The sequence below is a fragment of the Scyliorhinus canicula genome, chromosome 11 (assembly GCF_902713615.1).
Source record: "Scyliorhinus canicula chromosome 11, sScyCan1.1, whole genome shotgun sequence".
NCBI classification, from domain to species: domain Eukaryota; kingdom Metazoa; phylum Chordata; class Chondrichthyes; order Carcharhiniformes; family Scyliorhinidae; genus Scyliorhinus; species Scyliorhinus canicula.
Window position 1 is genome coordinate 85,595,484 of NC_052156.1, and position 16,170 is coordinate 85,611,653.

At 49.3% G+C, this 16,170-nt stretch overlaps 1 protein-coding gene across 1 annotated transcript in view; it reads left to right on the plus strand.

Moving 5' to 3' along the window:
• The window catches only part of dnah1 (dynein, axonemal, heavy chain 1), a 995,196-nt gene that overhangs the window by 398,591 nt on the left and 580,435 nt on the right, over nucleotides 1–16,170 (plus strand). Inside the window, 2 exon segments of the mRNA XM_038812191.1 lie at nucleotides 582–745; nucleotides 4,854–4,967. Coding sequence (XP_038668119.1) covers nucleotides 582–745; nucleotides 4,854–4,967 — 278 coding nt within the window.

Below are 16,170 nucleotides of genomic sequence, written 5' to 3' on the forward strand. Positions count from 1 at the left end.
TCACAACTCAGTTAAAATAGTAAAATTCATAGTACTTCCCTAACCAGCTCAAGTTTTTGAGTCCACATATTTCATCAGGATCCCACAATTCCGGTGAAGCTAACAAACATAAGCACATTTCCAAAAAGAGACCTATCGGATTGAAATATTAACTCTATTTCTCTCTCCACAGATGCTCCCAGATCTGCTGAGTTTTTCCAGCACTTTGATTTTGTTTCAGATCGCCAGCATTCATACTATCTTGATTTTATCATTCTTACCATAAATCTTTTTCCTTCCCTTGAACAAATTTTTGCCTCAATGTAGTACTTTGGCATAATACTTGCTTCTCAAGATTATCAGAAAATGATAGTTGTGTCCCTACCATCTCCCTTCCAACCTCCTTCTGTATTTGGAATGTGTACCACCTGGGTCTGGTAACTTTTTTACTTTTAATTTTGTTAATATTTTGAAAAATAATATTTCCTTTTGAATATTTATCTCAAGTGTAGTTTCTTCCTCATGTGCTACTTCGGTAATGAATGCTCATTAACCCAAAGTTTCTTTCCGATGACTTCTAAATTTCTTTTCTTTTTAAATAGCTGAATAATTTGGTAACCCTCGTGAGAGGAAAGCTGACCAGAATGCAGAGAACCATATTATCAGCACTGATTGTGATTGAAGTACATGCTAAGGACGTAGTGGCTAACCTGCTGGAGGAAAATGTTCAAAGTGTTAATGACTTTGAATGGATTAGTCAGCTCAGGTAAAAGCCCACTTTATCACTAGAAAGATTTGGATGATATGTGTAATTACTGTAGCTGCAAAGTAAAGACGGCCATCTAGACAGATAAAGTAACAAGGGGTTTATTGAGCGAAATAATTAGATACAGGACACAGATAAGAATGCTTCTGAACTCCATGATTCATGGAGGCAGGAAACCCGACACTGGCCTGCCCTTTTGGAAGGGGGAGCAATCAAAAGGTCTGCATTGTCCTGGATGATGTTGAGCTTCTTGAGTGTTGTTGGAGCTGCACTCATCCAGGCAAGTGGAGAGTATTCCATTACACTCCTGACTTGTAGATGGTGGACAGGCTTTGGGGGTCATGAGATGAGTTACTCACCGTAAGTTTCCTAGCCTTTGACCTGCCCTAGTAGCCACAGTATTCATGTGACTAGTCCGGTTCAGTTTCTGATCAATGATAACCCCCAGGATGTTGACTGTGGGGGATTCAGCAATGGTAATACCATTGAGTGTCAAGGGGCAGTGGTTTGATTCTCTCCTGTAGGAGATGGTCATTGCCTGGCATTTATGTGGCTTGAATGTGACTTGCCACGTGTCAGCCCAAGTCTGGATATTATCCAGGTTTTACTGCATTTGGACATAGACTGCTTCATTATCTGAGGAGTCGCAAATGGTGCTGAACATTGTGCAGTCAACTGCAAACATCCCCACTTCTGACCTTATGATGAAATGAAGATCATTGATGAGGCAGCTGAAGATGGTTGGGCCTAGGAGACTACCTTGAGGAACTCCTGCAGTGATGTCCTGGAATTGAGATGATTGACCTCCAACCACGGCCACCTTTATGCCAGGTATGACTCCAACCAGCAGAGAGTTTTCCTCTGATTCCCATTGACTCCAGTTTAGCTAGGGCTCCTTGATGCCATATTTGGTCAAATGCTGCCTTAATGCCAAGGACAGTCACTCTCACCTCACCTCTGACATTGAGCACTTTTGTCCATGTTTGAACCAAGGCTGGAATGAGGTCAGGAGCTGAGTGAACCTGGCAGGACCTGGCAGAACCCAAACTGAGTGTCTGTGAACAAGTTATTGCTGAGTAAGTGCCGCTTGATAGCACTGTTGATGACTCCTTCCATAACTTTGCTGATGATGAAGAATAGACAGATAGGGTGGTAATTTGCCAAGTTGGATTTGTCCTGTTTCTTGTGTACAGGACACACCTGGGCAATTTTCCACATTGCCGGGTAGATGCCAGTGTTGTTGCTGGACTGGAACAGCTTGGCTGGTGTTGCGGCAAGTTCTGGAGCACAAGTCTTCAGTAGTCCTGTGTTTTGGCTTCACCAGGTCGACACCTCATTTTTAGGTATGCCAGATGTTGCTTCTACCATGCTTTCCTGTACTTGGCTTGGTGGTAATCCCCTGGCTTGGTGGTAATGGTAGAGTGGGGGATATGCCAGGCCATGAATTTGCAAATTGTGGTTGAATGAAATTCTGCTGCTGCTGATAGCCACAGCACCTCATGGATGCCCAGTCTTGAGTTGCTAGATCTGTTCGAAGACTATCCCATTTAGTACGGTGGTAGTACTACACAACACAATGGAGGGTATCCTCAATGTGAAGACGGGACTGTGCAGTAGTCACTTTTACCTCTGTCATGGACAGATGCACCTGCAGCAGGCAGATTGATTGGTCGATTGATATTTATTATCACATGTACCGAAGTACAGTGAAATGTATTTTCTGCAGCCAAGGGAACATACACAGTATGTACATAGTAGACAAAAGAATAATCGACAGAGTACATTGTGGAAAAGTGTTTTAGTAGGTAAGAATGGTGATAAGAGATCAGAACGGTGATAAGGGATAAAAGAAAAGGATCTGGTTGAGAGAGCTCGCAGAGATTTGCCATGCTCCTGCACCATCTTGGATCTTGGTGATGATGAGGTAAAGTATGTTTTTCCCTCTTGTTGGTTCCCTCACCATCTGCTGCAGTCCCAGTCTAACAGCTATGGCCTTTAAGATCCATTCAGCTCGGTCTGTGGTGGATATTGAAGTCCCCCACCCAGAGCATATTCTAACCCCTTGCCACCTCAGCGCTTCCTCCAAGTAGTGTTCAACATGGAGGAGTACTGGTAATAGTGGTGTCTGGGACATTGTCTGTAAGGTAGGATTCTGTGATTATGACTGTGTCAGGCGGTTGCTTACCTAGTCTGTGAGACAGGTCTCCCAGCTTTGGCACAAGCCCCTCAGATGCTAGAAGGAGGACTTTGCAGGGTCAGTAGGGCTGGGTTTGCCATTGTCATTTCCGGTGCCTGGTTCCATGCTGGGTGGTATGCCCGGTTTTATTCCTTTTTTTGCTTCTGTAGCAAAAGTAGGAAGGCAGATTATTATTTGAATGGATTTAAATTTTGAGAGGTGAAACTCAGCGAGAATTTGATGTCCTTATGCATCAGTCACTGAAAGTAAGCGTGTAGGTACAGTAGGCAGTAAAAAAGGCAAATGGTGTTTTGACCTTCATAGCGAGAGAATTCAAGTATAGGAATAGGAATATTTTACTGCAATTGTATAGGGTACTGGTGAGGCCACACTTGGAGTATTGTGTGGAGTTTTGGTGTCCTTATCTGAGGAACAATGTTCTTGCTATGGAGGGAGTGCAGCAAAGGTTTTGCCAGGCTGATTCCTGGATGATGGGACTGTCATTTGAGGAGAGACTAAATCAGGTTGGGCGCATTTACGCACGTGCATTGCTTCTCATTCTCTATCCCCCTGCCATCTGATTCCTATTTCTGATCTATTCTTTGATGTTTGTCTCTCATCCCTCTCTGTACCTTGCATTCCCTTATCCTGATGCTCCACCCCTTACTAAGATATTTCAAACCATTCCCCATAGCATAAACTAACTCCCACATGGACGTTGGTACCAGTCCAGTTGAGGTGAAATCCGTGCATTTTCTGCAAATCCCTCCTGCACTAGGACGTGTTTCAGTGCCCCAGAATCTGAAGAATTCCTTTTTGTATTCAATTCGTTGTACCTATGATAATACCTCAGAGTTTTAGAACTAATAATTTAGTATTTCTTCTTCGAACCATTTCCAGTGTCTCTATATTTCCCATAACATAAGGGCTCCGGTGAATGGAGAATTGTATCAAAGGTGTGGGGTGTGATTATATGCATAAGCAATCATGTATATGTGATATACAAGACCTCCAACCAGCAGGAAACAGTAGAGAACAACCACATGACACTGTTACCTCGGGGAGTTGGGAGAGGGTTTTCGTAGTGGATTATCACAATTTGTAGTAGCTCTTAGTTTATTTATAATAGTTAGTAGTTTTTGATAATATCTTATGGTTATCTAACCCACGCAATTATTCAACAATAAAACTTTTACTAGTCCAGAACTAGACACTCTTTAGTGCATTTATTCCAACCAGCCAAGCACCAGAACGTAACATTGAGTGGGGCTGGGGGAGCATTTAGTTGAACGCCTCCATTGATAAGACTATAAGATACAGGAGCAGGGGGTGGCATGGTGGCGCAGTGGTTAACACTGCTACCTCACGGCGCAGGGGACCCAGGTTCAATCTCGACCCTGGGTCACTGTCCATGTGGAGTTTCCACATTCTCCCCATGTCTGTGTGGGTCTCCGCCTCCCCCCCCCCACCCACAACCCAAACATGTGTAGGGTAGGTGGATTGGCCACACTAAATTGCTCCTTCATTGGAAAAAAATTATTGGGTATTTTAAATTTATTTTTAAAAAGACATAGGAGCAGAATTAGGCTATTCGGCCCACCGAGTCTGCACCGGCCCTTGGAAAGAGCACCTACTTAAGCCCATGCCTCCACTCCATAATCCAGTAACCCCACCTAACCCTTTGGACACTAGGGGCAATTTTAACATGGCTAATCCACCTAACCTGCACTTTGTTGGACTGTGGGAAGAAACCAGAACACCCGGGGGAAACCCTCGCAGACACGGGGAGAAAGTGCAAACGCCACACAATCACTCGAGGCTGGAATTGAACCCGGGTCCGTGGAGCTGTGCGGCAGCAGTGCTAACCACTGTGCCACCATGCCGCAACATCTTTGTGACATTAGTGTTGAAGCATGGAAAATTGTCTTTCAGGTACTATTGGTCACAGGATGATCTCCGTGTATGTGCAGTGAATGCTGAATTTCTCTATGGGTATGAATACCTGGGAAATACTGGTCGCCTAGTCATCACCCCACTCACAGACAGGTAAAATTGATTTTTTCATACTTTTACATTGTTACATTTGGTAATTTTTATTGATGGTAGAATGTTTAAACATTTAAATATTTTATGTGTTTCATCTATGCTGTTGTTTCTATAAATTATTAAAGTGACAAATTATGAATGGTGACTGCAGGTTAAGAGCCAAAGAGCAAAAGTGCAGACAGGATTGTGGTAAGAACATGTATTTACATGTGAAGTTAAACAATTCAATTTTTAACCTTTGGAGTCTACAGTTCCTTTTCAAAGTAGATCATGACAAAGTGGGAGTCAGTGATGGAACCATCAATTCACGAGACACGTACTTTAAGATATGAACAGTGGTTTTACTCTACTTACTACAGAGCCAGCCTGTTACCGGTTGAACTCTCAATGAACTGCAGGCTGGCTCTGGACACGGTTATTTATACAGTAGTCAAGGGGGAGGAGTCGTGGGCGGAGCCAAGGGTGGAGCCCTGTACAAACTCCTGAGCATTCCCAGAGCTACTCCCCCTAGTGGTCGGATAACGCTACTGTGCTTACAATGGTATTGGTAAATACAGTCTGAATTACTAAGTTACATTCACCACATTCACCCCCTGCAATAAATCAAGTCCAGCGGTGGGGGGGGGGGGGGGGGGGGGGGGGGCCTACAAAGTAAGTCTGTCCGGTGGTCGAACTGTCTGCTGTGATCTGCGGAGCACCAGGGTTGCAGCCTCGTGCGGTGGCTGGATGGGTGTTGTGTGCTGGGGAACAATGGCGGACTCCAGGGAGGGTTGTGTCCGAGCTTCATACTCTTCTGGTTCGACTGGGGGCGCTGGGGGCTGGTCGGAGCGGGTGCACGGAACTGGTGGAGCGAGCTCGTGGGCTTGGGAGCGCGAGGGGGCGGCAGCATGGGGTGTAGGGTGAGGGGTCCTTCTGTGGGGGTAGAGGGGGTGCTGGATCCGGCGGGTGCCTGATCCCGGAGGGATACTGTGTCCTGGCGGCCGTCAGGGAACTCGACGAAGGCATACTGGGGGTTGGAGTGGCGCAGGCGCACCTTCTCAACAAGGGGGTCGGTTTTGTGTGCCCTGACGTGTTTCCTCAGGAGTACCGGGCCCGGTGTCCTCAGCCATGTCGGAAGTGAGACCCCCGTGGTAGTGCCCCTGGAAAAAATGAAGAGCCTCTCGTGACGGGTCTGATTGGTCGCTGTGCATAAGACGGACCTAATAGCGTGGAGAGCGTCTGGGAGGACTTCCTGCCACTGGGAGACTTGGAGCTTTCTCGACCGGAGGATCAGTAGGACGGTCTTCCAGACCGTCGCATTATCCCTCTCCACCTGCCCGTTCCCCCTGGGGTTGTAGCTGGTAGTCCTGCTCGAGGCAATGCCCTTGTCGAGCAGGTACTGACCCAGCTCGTCGCTCATGAAGGATGAACCCCGGTCGCTGTGCACGTAACTGGGGAAACCAAACAGGCTGAAGATGCTATGCAGGGCCCTAATGACTGTGTGGGAGGTCATGTCGGGGCACGGGATAGCAAATGGGAAATAGAAGTGTGGTTTGCACTCCGCACAGATCGGGCAGTCCCTGGTGACCGCTTTTACCTCCTCGTTGGAGAAAGGCAGGTTTCAGGCTCTGATGTAGTGGGCGAGCCGGGTGACCCCCGGGTGGCAGAGGTCGTTGTGGATGACTTTCAGTCAGTCAATCTGCGCGCTGGCGCATGTCCCGCGGGATAGGGCATCCGGAGGCTCATTGAGCTTCCCGGGTCAATACTTAATATCGTAGTTATAGATGGAGAGTTCGATCCTCCACCGAAGAATTTTATCATTTTTTATTTTTCCCCTTTGCGAGTTATCAAACATAAAGGCACCGATCTTTGGTCGGTGATGAGGGTTAACCTCCTACCTGCGAGGTAGTGCCTCAAGTAACGAATAGCCTCCACAATGGCTTTTGCTTCTTTCTCGACTGAGGAGTGTCGGAGTTCTGAAACGGAGAGGGTACGGGAGAAAAATGCGACTGGTCTCCCTGCCTGATTTAGTGTGGCTGCTAGAGCTACCTCTGAGGCGTCGCTCTCAACCTGGAATGGAGTGGATTCATCCACCGCCCACATGGCCGCTTTGGCGATGTCCTCCTTGATGTAGTTGAAGGCCTGGCGTGCCTCAGCTGACAGGGGAAATCGTGTGGCCTTAAAGAGTGGGCGGGCTTTGTCCGCATATTGAGGGACCCACTGGGCGTAGTAGGAGAAGAAGCCCAAGCACCGTTTGAGGGCCTTGGGGCAATGGGGGAGGGGGAGTTCTAAGAGGGGGCGCATACGGTCCGGGTCTGGGCCCAGAACTCCGTTTTCCACGACGTAGCCGAGGATGGCCAGTCTGTTTGTGCGGAAAACGCATTTTACTTTGCTGTAGGTGATGTTTAATTTCTGTGCCGTCTGGAAAAACGGTGGAGGTTGGCGTCGTGGTCCTGCTGGTCTTAGCCGCAGATGGTGACATTGTCCAAGTACGGAAACGTGGCCCGCAGCCCGTACTGGTCCACCATTCGGTCCATTGCTCGTTGGAACACCGAGACCCCATTAGTGACGCCGAAGGGGACCCGGAGGAAATGGAAGAGGCGGCCATCAGCCTCGAATGCCGCGTAGTGACAGTCCTCCGGGCGGATTGGGAGCTGGTGGTATGCAGAATTCAGATCCACCGTGGAAAAGAGCCGATACTGGGCGATCTGATTTACCATGTCTGCAATCCTGGGGAGGGGATACGCGTCGAGGAGCGTAAATCTATTTATGGTCTGACTATAGTCGACAACCATGCGGAATTTTTCCTCGGTCTTAACAACCACCACCTGAGCACTCCAGGGACTATAGCTGGCCTCTATAACCCCCTCACTGAGTAGTCTTCAGACCTCTGCTCTGACAAATACCCTATCCTGCAGGCTGTATCGCCTGCTACGAATGGCTCCGGGTTTACAGTCCTTTGTGAGATTGGCGAAAAGAGGAGGGGGGGAGATTCGCAGCGTAGTGAGGCTGCAGATAGTGAGTGGGGACAGGGGCCCGCCGAAGCTGAGGGTGAGGCTCTTAAGGTTACACTGAAAATCTAGGCCTAATAAGAGTGGCGCGCAGAGGTCGGGCAAAATGTAGAGTTGAAATTTTGAGTAGCTAGCGCCTCGGATTGTGAGTGTCGCGGCGGTGCGCCCCTGGATCTGGACCGAATGGATGCCTGAAGCGAGCGAGATAGTTTGCCGCACGGGGAAAACGGGGAGCGAACAGCGTCTTACCAGGTCTGGGTATATGAAGCTCTCAGTGCTCCTGGAGTCGAAAAGGCATGGTGTGTTGTATTCGTTGATTTGGACCTCTGCCAACGAATTCCGCAGATGTTTCGGGCGTGATTGATCCAGGGTGACTGCGCCGGGTTGCGGGCCACATCACGAGCGCCCGGGGAGGTCGTACTCTTCCAATGAGTTGTCCGAGCGTGGAGATGCAGGTCGGGCCCGTGGATCGCACGTGGCGAGCGGCGAGGAAGATGGCGTCCAAGATGGCGGCCCCCATGAGTCGCATGTGGCCGGCCGCGTGGTGGAGGTTTGCCAAGATGGCGGCCCCCGTGGATCGCACGTGGCGGGAGGGGGTGGGGTCGGGGCATAGGCCGCAGCGTTTCGGGCCTGCGGGTGTGGGGAGCGATTACTTCGTGCCGCTGGGGAGTTGGAAGTTGGGGCCCTTTTTGCAAGGCACACTCTCGCGTAGTGGCCTTTCCGCCCGCAGCTGCTGCAGGTCGCGTTGCGGGCCGGGCAGTGCTGCTGCGGGTGCTGATTCTGGCTGCAGAACTGGCAGGCTGGAGCAGCATAGTGGCTGGCTGGAGCAGCATAGTGGCTGGCTGGGACAGCATGGTGGCTGGGCGGCCGCGTGGCACAGGCCTGGGGGAGACGCTGGTCAGGGGCCCATGATTGGGTCGCGGGGAACGAGGTGAGGCTGCGGAAGGAGACCTCCATCGTGGTTGCAATTTCCGCAGTTGTTTCTAAGTCTTGGGCCCCCTTTTCCAGCAGTCTTTGGCGCACATAATTAGACCTGAGGCCCGCTACAAAAACATCCCGTACAGCAATTTCTCTATATTTAGCCGCGGTAACCGCTTGATAGTTACGGTCATTTGATAGATTATTGAGCTCTCTTAAAAATTCGGCGAGTGATTCTGTAGGCCGCTGGCGGCGAGTCGTGAACACATGGTGTGCGTAAACTTCGTTAATGGGCCTTATACATTTTATCGAGTATCGCTAGTGCTGCAGTATATGAACCGGCCGAGTTTAGTTGCGTAGAGATTCTGTGGCTCACCCTCGCGTGCAGTAGACTTAACTTCTGTCCCTCTGTTGTTTCGGCTGTGCTCGCTTCTGCCAGGTAGGCCTTAAAGCACCGCAGCCAGTGGGAGAAGATTTCTTTTGCCTCTGCATCCTGTGGGTTGAGTTCCAGGCGTCCAGGCTTGAGGGCTGATTCCATGATCGATCCTGACTGTTCTTAAGTAGATTAAATTGCTGGAACCATCAATTCACGAGACACGTGCTTTAAGATATGAACAGTGGTTTTAATCTACTTACTACAGAGCCAGCCTGTTACCCGTTGAACTCTCGATGAACTGCAGGCTGGCTCTGGACACGGTTATTTATACAGCAGTCAAGGGGGAGGAGTTGTGGGCGGAGCCAAGGGTGGAGCCAAGGGTGGAGCCCTGTACAAACTCCAGAGCATTCCCAGAGCTACTCCCCCTAATGGTCGGATAACGCTACTGCACTTACAATGGTATTGGTAAATACAGTGTGAATTACTAAGTTACATTCACCACAGTCAGCAAGCCAATTCATTCTCTGTTGTAGCATGCGGTCATCAGGCAGTGAGTTCCGGACAATCATTTTCTTATCTCCCCTCTCGGCTTTCTGCCAAACACTTTAAATCTATGCCTCCTAGTCACAGACATCGCTGCTAAAGTAAATAGGCCTTTCCCATTCACTCTATCCAGTCCACGCACAATTATGTACATCTAAATCAAATCTTCCCGCCTCTGTTCCAATGTGAACAACCGCAGCTGATCCAATCTTTCCTGATAGTTGCAATATTCCAGTCCTGGCAACTTCCTTGTAAATCTCCTGTTTTCTGTAAAACTTCAGACACTTTGATCAGTTTATTATTCAAACGTTTTACCCAGGTGCCCTTATTTGCAAGATGAACAAAGGACAAACACAAGTTTATAATTCAACCAAATTTATGATAAATCACAGTAAAAGCAATTATCCCCCGTAAATGATCCGAACTACAAAAATCCCAAGATTCCTATTACTACATGTGCCGATTAACTCAATCGCTGCATCCAGATGTCTCTGGGCCTCTGTCCGCGAAGGTGGATCTCGAACACTGCTTCCTTCTGTCCTCTGGACACCGTCAAATCTTCTCTGTTGCCTCTTCTGTGTTGAGTCTTCATTGGGGAGAATCCTGGTGGTTGATTCTTATCCCCCTCTTCGTGCCTTTCCAGAAAGTTCTCTGGCCCTCAGCCAATGAGGTCTCAGGACAGGGGTCACAACACCCAACTGCAGGACTCCAGGAAGCCACCCGCAGGGGTCCATCTACAGGTAATGTCCACGTGTAACCTTATTCCATATATGGTAACAGTGGGAAATCTGGGTGCCAGAAAATCAGGCTTTATCTGGGCAATCCACAATCGATCCATTTGAATGGGACTGATTATCTCTTGATGTTTGGTTTACAGGCAGGCCCAGATTTGTCTCTGATGATGTCTGTCTCTGCTCAGTGTATTCGAACTTGGCTGTTTGAATTCCCATCAGGCCTGCCTGTGGGCTGACTGTGTTAATTGGGCCTAAAGGTCAGGCTGTTGTCCATCTTACCAGACTCCTCTCCACCCTCTCTAATGCAATTACTTGCTTTCTGCAATGAGGTGATTAGAACTTAATATAGTACTCAAGTTGTGGCCATAAGACTGCTTAACTACCTTGTCAGTCAGTCCTGCTACCTTCAGGGATCTGTGGACAATCACTCCAAGGTCTCCCTCTTCCATTACGCCTCTCAGTATCCTCCCATTTATTTTACAATCCTTTGCCTCGTTTCTGTGCAATAGTCCAGTGATGCCCAACGAAAGCTGGTGGAACAGCAGCTGATCTTCCGATTAGATACTTTACAGCCTTCTGAACTCAACACGGTGACACAGTGGTTAGCACTGCTGCCTCATAGCGGCAGGGACCTGAGTTTGTTTCCAGCCTTGGGTGACTGTGTGTGGAGTTTGCGTGTTCTCCCTTGTCTGCGTGGGTTTCCTCCGGGTGCTCTGGTTTCCTCCCACAGTCCAAAGATGTGCAGGTTAGGTAAATTGGCCATGATAAATTGCCCATTAGTGTCCAGGGATGTGCAGGTTAGGTTACTTGGATAGGGCAGGCTGGATAGAAGAGTGTACCTGAGCAGAGTGCGCTTTCGGAGGGTTGGTGCAAACTTGAATGACCGAATGGCCTCCTGCACTGTAGGAATTTTATGAACATTGAGATCAACAACATGAGACCATAAATTTTATCTTCCCCTAGTTATAGACTGCATCTTGTTCTCATGTATTGCTTCAAGCAGCACTGACCTTTATTCTGCTATTAACAAGTACTCTGGACCAACTGCTTTCAGTTCCTTTAGGCTTTTGGTTGGGCCTGCTTTGGCATTTGATATGAGATTTACCTTGGCCCAGTTTAGCTTGATTCTGTCCAGCCAGGTTCTGCCCATTAGGTGTGACATGCAGGGACAAGTCTGCAGCCTGTCCGTTTAGCTGCACATTTACATTTAAATGGCCTCTCAACGGCACTACTTCTCCGCTATATGTTTTAAGCATTATCCTTGAGGGTTTTGAGGCGATATGTCGTAGTTTCTCTTGGCAAACAGTTTCAGGTACCAATGAAATGGCTGTGCCAGTGTCCATCTCCATTTTCACCAGTTGTCCGTCCAGTAAAGGAGTGATCCAATAATTATTTGTTGTGCCCGCAATGGCCAGTACTTTCAACAACAGTATGTCATTGACTGACTCTGTTCCCTTTATGTTCCTTTACGCTCCTGACGTGGGCACTTTTCCCTCTTTTCGATTTTTCACTTGATGTATTTGGTTCTTGCTTTTTCTAATTCTTGGTTGAAACTTGTTGTTTCTTCCTCCAACACGCAGGTTGGATGTGCCCCTTTTACCACAATTCCTGCACTTTGCATCTTTACTCCAGCAATTAGTTGTGTGCCCAGTTTTTGCACATTGATGGCAATTTCGAACCTGTGCTGGTGTTCAGATTTCAGCTGATGCCTTTCGGATTTTAGTGCTTGAACTTAATTGTTGCACTTCCTTAGCTGCTAGTTTCATAGAGATCACAACTTCTAAAACTTTCTGTAGGTCTAAGTTGCATTCTGGTAACAACCTTTACTGGATAGCTTCGACTCTTAACTCACACATAAGTCTATCTCTAATGGTGTTGTTCAAAACATCTTCAAATTCACAGTATTCAGCTAAGGGCAGCACGGTAGCACAGTGGTTAGCACAGTTTCTTCACAACTCCAGGTTCGATTGCCGGCTTGGGTCACTGTCTGTGCGGAGTCTGCGTGGGTTTCCTCCGGGTGCTTTGGTTTCCTCCCACAGTCCAAAGATGTGCAGGTTAGGTGGATTGGCCTTTCTAAATTGGCCTTAGTGTCCAAAAAGGTTAGGTGGGGTTGCTGGGTTATGGGGATAAAGGGGATAGGGTGGAGGTGTGGGGCTTGGGTGGGATGCTGCGCTCTTTCCAGGGGCCTGTGTGGACTCGATGGGCCGAATGGCCTCCTTCTGCACTGTGGGTTCTATGATTCTATGAATTTCTCTAAATTAGTCACATATTGAGTGATTAATTCACCATTTTGTTGTTTGTGTTTATGGAACCTGAACCTCTTGGCAATGGCCAAAGGTGAGATGGCCCTGCAACATCTCCATAATCTCAAGATAGGTTTTCAAACCTGTTTTTTCTCGTTGCACTAAGAGGTTGAAAATTTTCCCTTCCATTGTGCTCTGGAAAATCAAGACTACTATGTCTTAGCAGAATGGTGGTGCAGTGGTTACCACTGCTGCCTCACGGTGCCAAGGACCCGGGTTCGATCCCGGCCCCAGGTCGCTGTCCGTGTGGAGTTTGCACATTCTCTCTGTGTCTGTGTGGGTCTCACCCACACAACCCAAAGATGTGCCAGCTACGTGGATTGGCCATGCTAATTTGCCCCTTCATTGGAAAGATTTTAATTTTTTTTTAAAAAAGAACTACTATGTCTCTCAAAGTACTAGAATCTTTCAGTGTATGAATTCCAAAGCTTGATGCTTTATCTTCTTAAACCTTTACGGATGTCAGCAGCGTAGAACAACAATTTTTCTTATTTCACTGCATTTCTGCAGTTCTCTTTCGGGTCTTTGCAGTGTGAGTTCCAACCACCACGTCCCCAGTTTTCTTTCTGGTATTTTGAAAGAGAAGCTTGCAAACCATATAGGTACAAAATAAACAAGAGCTTTGCTGGGAAGATATTGTCACACATGCTACTAGTGTTGACTGACTGTTAGCCCGTCCATACTGCCAATGACATCATCAGTATGTCATGTGATTGAACTCATAAAGTGACTTTGTTCCAAATAGGAATGTGGTGATATAACCACTGTAGTGATGTGTACTTGCAGTAGGGGGATGTATGCCTGTACCTGTAATACAGGTTCCTCCGGTAAGCCCCTGCCGACTAGCTCCGCCCACAGGGAGCTTGTGTATAAATATGCGTGTGAGTCACTCAGAACCTAGTCTACAGTTGCAAATGGAGGAATAGCATCGCACAGCAATAAAGCCTCTATTGTACTTGTCTCTCGTCTTTGAGTATAATTGTTAGCGCCACAATTTATTGCTGTGTGATTTTCCGTTCACCATGGACATCAGAATCAAGCCTGACCGTCTGCAACTGGATCCGCAGTCGCCTCACGCCAGAAAAGACTTCGTTCACTGGCTGCCAGTCTTCGAGGCCTACATCTCTTCAGCGGACCCTCCCCCGACGGAGGCTCAGAAAAAGCAACTCCTGTACTCCAGACTTAGCTCCAGTGTCTTTCCGCTAATTCGAGATGGGGCTGACTACACCACAGCTATGGAACTGCTCAAGGAGAACTATGCACAGTCGGCGAACACCCTGTTTGCGAGGCATCAACTCTCTACTCGTGTCCAGCAGCCGGGTGAGTCGATTGAGGACTTCTGGAGGGCCCTTATACCTCTGGTACGAGACTGCGACTGCCGGGCCCTCACAGCCACGGAACACTCTGACTTACTCATGTGCGATGCTTTTATTACAGGCATTGCATCGGACCCCATCCGGCAACGACTGCTGGAAGGGGCCGCCCCCGACCTCGTGGCTGCAAAGGCTCTGGCGCTTTCCATGACGGCCGCCTCCCGTAGTGCGCGATCTTACTCCGCTAGCCACTCGGTCCACCCGTCCTACCCCTCGTGGACCCCGCAAACGGCCCCCAGGCCCACCCGTCCTACCCCTCGTGGACCCTGCAAATGGCCCCCCCAACACTACGCCTGCGCTGCTCGCCGCATCACGTTCCCTGGGGGTCCCCACTGTTACATCTGTGGTCAGCAGAAGCACCCCCGCCAGCGCTGCCCGGCCCGCACCGTGACCTGCAAAGCATGTGGCAAGAAAGGCTACTTTGCAGCGGTGTGTCAGTCCCGGACGGTTGCCGCTAATGCGCCCCCGGTCCCCCCGCCTCAGCCGCTCGCTCAATGGGCCCCGCCGTCCGCTTCCCCTGACCCCACGTGCGATCAGTGGGTGCCGCCATCTTTCGCCGGCCCCGTCACGTGCACTCCATGGGCGCCGCCATCTTCATCCACTACCGCCATGTGCGCTCCATGGGCGCCGCCATTTTATCCACAGGTACTCCAGACGCCGCCATTTTGTCCTCCCCCCGGGACGGGGCCACAGGACACGGGTCGCTACCGCTCCTCGTCGGACTCATCTGACTCAACCGCTGATCGCCCGCTACTCGCCTCCATTACGCTTGATCAGTCGCGTCCTCGCAACCTGGCACCCTCTTCCACATCGGTGCTGGTCAACGGCCACGTGACCTCCTGCCTCATCGACTCCGGGAGCACCGAGAGCTTCGTCCACCCGGACACGGTAAGGCGCTATTCCCTTGCGGTCCATCCCGCCAACCGGCAGATCTCTCTCGCCTCCGGGTCCCACTCTGTCCCGATCCGGGGTTTCTGCCTGGTTAAACTTACTGTACAGGGCGTGGAATTCGACCGTTTCCGTCTGTACATTCTCCCCAACCTCTGCGCGTCACTCTTACTAGGCCTGGATTTCCAGTGCAATCTCCAGAGCCTCACCCTCAAATTCGGCGGACCCCTACCTCCCCTCACTCTTTGCCAATCTGACCGCAGACTGCAAGCCCGTCGCCACCAGGAGCATATGGTACAGCACCCAGGACAAGGCCGTCATCAGGTCCAAAGTCCAGCGGCTGCTTCGGGAGGGTATCATCGAGGCCAGCAACAGCCCTTTGAGAGCCCAGTTGGTAGTGGTTAAGACCGGGGAGAAGCACAGGATGGTCATGGACTACAGCCAGACTACAGCAACTCCACCAATCTTAGTATCATCTGCAAACTTGCTCATCAGACCACTTATACCTTCGTCCAGATCATTTATGTATATCACAAACAACAGTGGTCCGAGCACGGATCCCTGTGGAACACCACTAGTCACCTTTCTCCATTTTGAGACACTCCCTTCCACCACTACTCTCTGTCTCCTGTTGCCTAGCCAGTTCTTTATCCATCTAGCTAGTACACACTGAACCCCATACGACTTCACTTTTTCCATCAACCTGCCATGGGAAACTTTATCAAATGCTTTACTGAAGTCCATGTATATGACATCTACAACCCTTCCCTCGTGAGTGCTGGGGAGGGGGGGGACAGTGCCGGGGAGGGGGGATGAAAGCGAGTGCCGGGGAGGGCGGGAGAGAGCGATGTTGCTCGTTCTGGGTGAGTGTGCTTTACACTCAATTTGGCTCTGTTTCGTTCCTTAGCTCTAGAGTCGCCAGGTATTGTTAAGATACCGCCACAAGTTTCAAGTTCAAGTTCAGACCAATAACTCCATACACCAGTTAGTACGTTCAAACAAGACACGTTTATTATAATACAGTTATCTACTAATTATTCATATAAAACTACAAGACTAGGCTAATCCTACCACTAAC